This window comes from Terrapene carolina, unplaced genomic scaffold (genome assembly GCF_002925995.2).
Source record: "Terrapene carolina triunguis isolate 2854851 unplaced genomic scaffold, T_m_triunguis-2.0 Scaffold32922, whole genome shotgun sequence".
NCBI classification, from domain to species: Eukaryota; Metazoa; Chordata; order Testudines; family Emydidae; genus Terrapene; species Terrapene triunguis.
In genome coordinates this window covers 354,691-360,690 of record NW_020697273.1, presented here as the reverse complement: position 1 = coordinate 360,690, position 6,000 = coordinate 354,691, and the positions used below count along the sequence as shown (strand labels likewise).

The 6,000-nt window shown below is 45.9% G+C and overlaps 1 protein-coding gene across 1 annotated transcript in view; it reads right to left on the bottom strand.

Moving 5' to 3' along the window:
• Positions 1-502: 502 nt before the first annotated feature.
• Positions 503-6,000, bottom strand: part of LOC113409396 (cytochrome b5-like) — a 30,677-nt gene continuing 25,179 nt past the window's right edge. The window contains exons 4-5 of the mRNA XM_026663250.2: positions 2,544-2,575; positions 503-1,268 (exon numbers count right to left, since the gene is read on the bottom strand). Coding sequence (XP_026519035.1) covers positions 1,178-1,268; positions 2,544-2,575 — 123 coding nt within the window. The 3' untranslated portion in view covers positions 503-1,177. The remainder of the gene's footprint in view (positions 1,269-2,543; positions 2,576-6,000) is intronic.

Below are 6,000 nucleotides of genomic sequence, written 5' to 3'. Positions count from 1 at the left end.
GCCAATATGCCCCCAATTGGGAAAGAGTCTCAGAGCAAGTTAGAAACAATAAAATCAGAGGGATGGTAGGAACCAGAACACTAATTCCTCTTTTCTACCTGGTGGTGTATTGTATTTCTCACTGCAGTTACCACAGATTGTAGAGCCATAGGACTACACTACTGGAAGAGATAGGAAAGATCAATGCCTTATGATGCATAAAGCATGCTTTGTGCTGCCTCTCTTCCCTGTTTGGGGCTGGCAGCAGAGGGTAGCTTCTGGAATAGACACAGGAAAACAGGAACATCCACACTCCAATCCCAAGAGAAAACCAGAATATCATACACCAATCCCAAGCAGGGAGTTCTAACTGCTACTCCTCCTGCTAGCCCTCCCCAGGAACCCAGGCAGTACAAGGGAAGAGATAGTTTTTGTCCGGCCCACCCCTCATGTTTTAAATTTGGAATGTGTTTTAACCCAAGAACATGTGTCAAGATGAAGAGCTCAGGGAGAGGGAGAAGAGACTGTTCCAAGAAGCCAGCTATCAGTTCCTATGGAGCTGGGGTCCCAAGTACAACAGCTGTGAGCTCTCATTTTACAGGACAGACAAATATTACAAAGTGAAATGGATCATTTTTAAAATATATATATTTGCTTAACCATTTAAAAACAGCCACATATATGAAGAGACAACAAGAGCTAGCAATTTCCTGCTGCTCCTGTTCGTGTTGCCTGGGTGCACTGGGAAAGCTGTTCTGCTCAGTCTCAGAACACTTCTGCTGGATGGGATTGTAGACAGCTTGCAGTTTCTTTGACAATGCTCACTCACATGAAAGAGAGAGGCATTTCACAGGCTCACATGCTAGCAGCTGTTCCACATTGTTGGGATTAACAAAAAGGTGTTAAAAGAAACGTTACCCATGATTGATTATTACAGCGAGACAGACTAGACATATAATGGAACTCACCCCCTGCCCCAACGCACATACAAGACTCTGAAGAGAATGCGAGACAGGGCAGCGGATCCCAGAGTCTGGACAGACACTCTCTAACAGTAGCTTGGCTTTGCAGACACCACTGTTACTAGACAGACTCAAAGCTAAGAACAAAATACGCAAGGTTTAAGAAACCCAAAACCCCAGAGCTCTTGCTCGCATGCGTGTGCTCTCATGCTTCTCAAGGTTCCAGCGAGGCCAGATCAAGAAGATTTCCCATCCAACATGTAATATCGGTACATTAAGCCTATGACCAGTGCGCCGAAGATGGGGATTAGCCATGTTGACCAGAAACTACAGAAGAGAGGGAAAAAATCAACACACAACACAAAACAGAAGACAGCAGCAAATTAATAATTTATTCCTAATGTCCAACATGCTCAAATCTGGACTGGTTTGACCTGGGAAATTCTCTGAGAGACCACATATTTAGACACTGAGAGGAGCTCACCTCCAGCCAAGCTGACTGGCTTCCTTACAGAAGAGGGCCTTCTACATCAGTCATGGAAATCCAGAAACCTGTTCTGACTCTACATACTTCTGGGACTAGGGTTGCCAACTTTCTAATTACACAAAACTGAACACCCTTGCCCTGCCCTCTGCCCCAAGGCCCCACCCCTTCCCTGAGGCCCCGCCCCTGCTCACTTCATTCCCCCTCCCTCCATCACTCGCTCTCCCCCACCCTCACTCACTTTCACTGGGCTGGGGCAGGGCTTTGGGGTGTGGGAGGAGCTGAGGGCTTCGGCTGGGGCCACAAATGAGGGATTCAGGGTGCAGGGTGGGGGCTCCGGGCTGGGCAGGGGGTTGGGGTGCGAGAGGGGATGAGGGTTCCCTGTGGCTCCCAGAAGCAGCCAGCATGTCGGACTCCAATGGGAGCTCTGGAGCTGGTGCTCGGGGCGGGGGCAGCGTGCGGAGCCCCCGTGGCCGCCCTTGCACCTAGGAGCCGGATATGCCGGCTGCTTCCAGGAGCCTGCCTAGGCCCCGTTGCGCCGCCAACCAGACATTTAGCAGCCCAATCAGCAGCACTGACCGGAGCAGCCAGGGTCCCTTTTTGACTGGGCGTTCCAGTCAAAAACTGGACACCTGGCAGCCCTACCTGGGACTTCAGCTAAACTAGACCGGCCACTCTACAGTAAAACAGCGGCTCCCACAAATCTGCCAATCCATATAATGCATTCACAGTGTGCCAGGAATCTATGACATTCACCTAAATTGGCATTACAGTGGAGCAGTTTGCAGCCAGAGTAATATTTAAAATGAAAGTGTGAACCAAAGACAAAGTCCCAGATCACTAGGAGGCCTAGCTGTTCTGAACAGGATGGAGCTTTGCATGCTGGGACTTCTCTCCATGGGTGGCTCCTGCATATTAAAGAGGGGAACTGTGGACTCACATAGAACTCATTGGGCTGCAATTTGGCTACTTATCTTGGACTGGCTGCACTCAAGAGCTCTGCATTAAGGTACTGGGATTTCTGCTCCGTACACTGACAGGCACAGAATTAATATGTAATACTACAGAGTGCCCCAGCCCTCAGACCTCTTTATTCCGATATAAACAGGGTACTATACCTTGACTGGCTTGAGGATGTCGTGTTTGGATCCTGAGGAGAAAAAGAGATACATTATACGAGTTATACTGACAGAACTACAACCCTGAACATGTAGTTGCCATAGAGAGGGGGACAGAAAAACCCTCACATCTTCCTCCCTTTCCCATATCTCTTTTCCCTTCCATAACCAACACAGGGTTCTCACTTGCTCTCTACCACATCTCTTCACTTGCCTCCCTGACTCCACTCCCTCCTCAACCTCACACTTCAAACCCCCTCTAAATACAACCATGTGCTAGATTTACCCATCCTTAAAAGCAAAATGAACTCTTTACCCCACCTGTCTGCACCAACCATCCAACTTCTTCCCTTCACCTCTGAACTCATTGAATGTGCTATCTACAACCATTACCTCAAGTTGCTCTCCTGCAGCTACATCATAGATCCCTCTCCAGTGTGGCTTCTGCGCCTGGCGTTCGACCAAAACTGCTCTCACCAAGTCTGAATGATCTCTTCCTGGCTAAATCACTGAGCCTGTATTCCATTCTCATCCTCTTGACCCCCCCGCTGCTTGACATGGTCAGTCTCATCCTCCTCAAACTTTTGCCTCTCTTGGCTTTTACCTGGTTCTGTCTGATCATTCCTTCAGCATCTTTTCTGGCAGGTTCATCTCTTCCCCATCTCCCAGTCTCCATGGAAATCCTACAGGGCTCCATCCTCAGCCCCCTCCTCTTCTCTCTTTCTCTGGGTGATCTGTTCACACTACTTCATGTGCTATGGATTATGATTACTTGTAAATCTACCTTTCCACTCCAGACTTCTTGTCCTTCCACCAAATTCCACGTCTGACACAGATGTCTCACCAACAACTTAATATGTCCAAAAATGGACTCCAAAACTGTATCTACTTCCCCCAGTGACTGCTGACACCACCAACCTTCTTGACACTCAGGCATAGGATCTAGGAATTTTCTTCAACTCCTCCCTTGAACTTACTACACATATCCAGGATGTCTCCAAATCCTAACACTTCCTCCATCAAATTTCCAGTTCATCCTTTTCTGTCCAGGCAGCTGAAACTCTCATTCAGGCCTTCATCTCTGGTCTCAGCTGCTGGAACCTCATAGCCACCATTGCTGCCCTCCAATCTAGTCAAAACACAGCTTCTAAAGTCATCTTCCTTGCCCACATGTCTAACCACATCACATCCTCCTCCTGTAATTCCCTCTGCTGCATAACCCTAGTCCACCAGGTCAAGTTCAAGTTTCTTCTCTTTACCACCAAAGCTCTTTACTACTCTGTCCTTCCATATTTATCCCCAACTTTCTTCCAATCTCCTGGTGATTACATTACTGACCACTCACTTGTCTGTTCCTTCCATAAATAGCTTTGTGCTTTCTGCCAGGTCACTCCTTATTTATGGGACTACCTCCCTGAACTGATTTGTAAGGCTACGAACCCTGTCCTCCTTCAAATCACTTTTAAAGATCCATTTCTTCCATAACACCTACAAGAAGTCAGTCAACAATTAATGCCTAGAAGGGGCAGGTAGGGGAAAGTTGATATTTATGTATTAAAAACCCTCAAAATGTTACATTAATCTCAGCCTCCCCCTTCTCTTCTTTCATTATAAGCATTTTAGGTCAAGGACCACATCTATCTCTATGCACAACAGGGTCCAATCTTGATCGGGACCTCTGGTCACAACTATACTTTATTACATAGGGATACTATGTGGATAGATACTACAGCCATTAAGGGACATGCTACCCCATCGCCTAAGACAGACAAAGCCTGTAACTAGCCCACCTCACGAAAGGAACATAGGATTTGCCAAAAACATCAAATAATTGGCTCAGCTAGCCAGATACCTTGCATCCAGGATCAAAATACCTGATGTTTCAGAGGAAAGTATAAACATCTATAAAACATCTTGACAAAACCGTAATTTTGTATTTAACATGGAGATTGGGAAAGATTTTCCCCCCCAGGCAATCAACTGATGCCATGATGTCTAAGGTTATTCCCCTTCATAGTTTAGCTTAAAGAGTTGCATATCGTGTGTCCACATCATCATCCCCGCTTTCATTTTTTTTTAAAGTGAGTTAGTTTTAGTGTTTGTGAAAAGGTGTCAGATAACAAGGAGACACAAAGCCAGCCCTTGTTTGGGGTTTTTAAAATATATGATTGTATATACAAGCAAGAGTATTGATCTTCAGTGAAAGTAAGTTTCACAAAGTGACTATACAATGTGTAAAAATACTTTCTTTCCTTTGACTTAGTGTGAAATGGATGAAGTATGAGAGGGATATGTGATCCCTTGTTTTCATGCTATGGGGCAGAAGAAAGGAAGGACCTTCTGAGAACTGAATACCCCTACAACACTTCCCCTTTCCAGGGTCCTCTACGGTGTCTCATCCTCCGTAAGTCCCAATACACTTCTAACCAATGTGCTGCCCTTTGCAATTTATGCTGTCTTTGAAATTAAGATGTTGTTTTAGATGCAGGGATACCATCATTTGTGCTGGAGAAGACCTTTGAGATCCTCAAAAGGAAAGTGATATCAAAGAGGCAACATCTTTTATCTATTTTATGTATTATTTCCATATTTTGTTATTATTTTTAAATACACCTGAGCCACCTACTTGTTCCCCTAGACTGCTGCAGCACACTGGACTGCTCTTCTCCACTGAACTAAGGATAGCAGCAGGGATCTTTCTCCTTAGAGCACCCTGCAAGTTCAGAACCCATCAGAAGAGGATAGATCTTTCTTCCCCGCCAGTGAGCATTATGTTGGATTTATCCAAGTTCAAATGCATTTTCCATAGTGCTGCTCAATCTTCCAATTTCTTTAGATCCCCTTGGAGGCTCACCATCCACCACAGTAAGCTGTGAAATGACGTACGTTCTCCTTCTCATACTCAGCACAGCTGCTCAGGCTGGCACCCATTGCTATACACCCTTTATTGACGGATGTGGCTCTGCATCGGTTTATGAAATAGGGTTGAAATAAGAAGAGAGGAATTGGAAAGGCCTGCTGTTCTGTATAACTACCCTGGGGTTTGAGCTGGTTTGAACGATACTCTCCATAGCTGAACAGAACAAACAGACCCTCCCAACAGACTGCAGAAAAAGATGATGTTGCCTCTTCAGGATGTCTAATGAAAGGGCTGTCTAAAGCAGAGCTGTTGCCAGACCAAGTCTCCTAGTCAAGTACAAGGAGAAGCCAACTGCAAGACACACATTTAACTCCTTAATTAGATTCCATTTATTACAGATTCTCCACCCCATCCTTTCAAGGGTAGTTTTCCAATATGCCTCCCCACCCAGGTTCTGATCCGGGAGTCCCCAAGTTTTCAGCAGAAGCCGTAGAGATCACATGGTGATGCTGACACAGAATTCGTGATTTCAGGCCAAACCCAGGTGGTTAGGTCTGTCTCCTGGGTTGAATCTGACAACACTAACAGTTCAGTGAT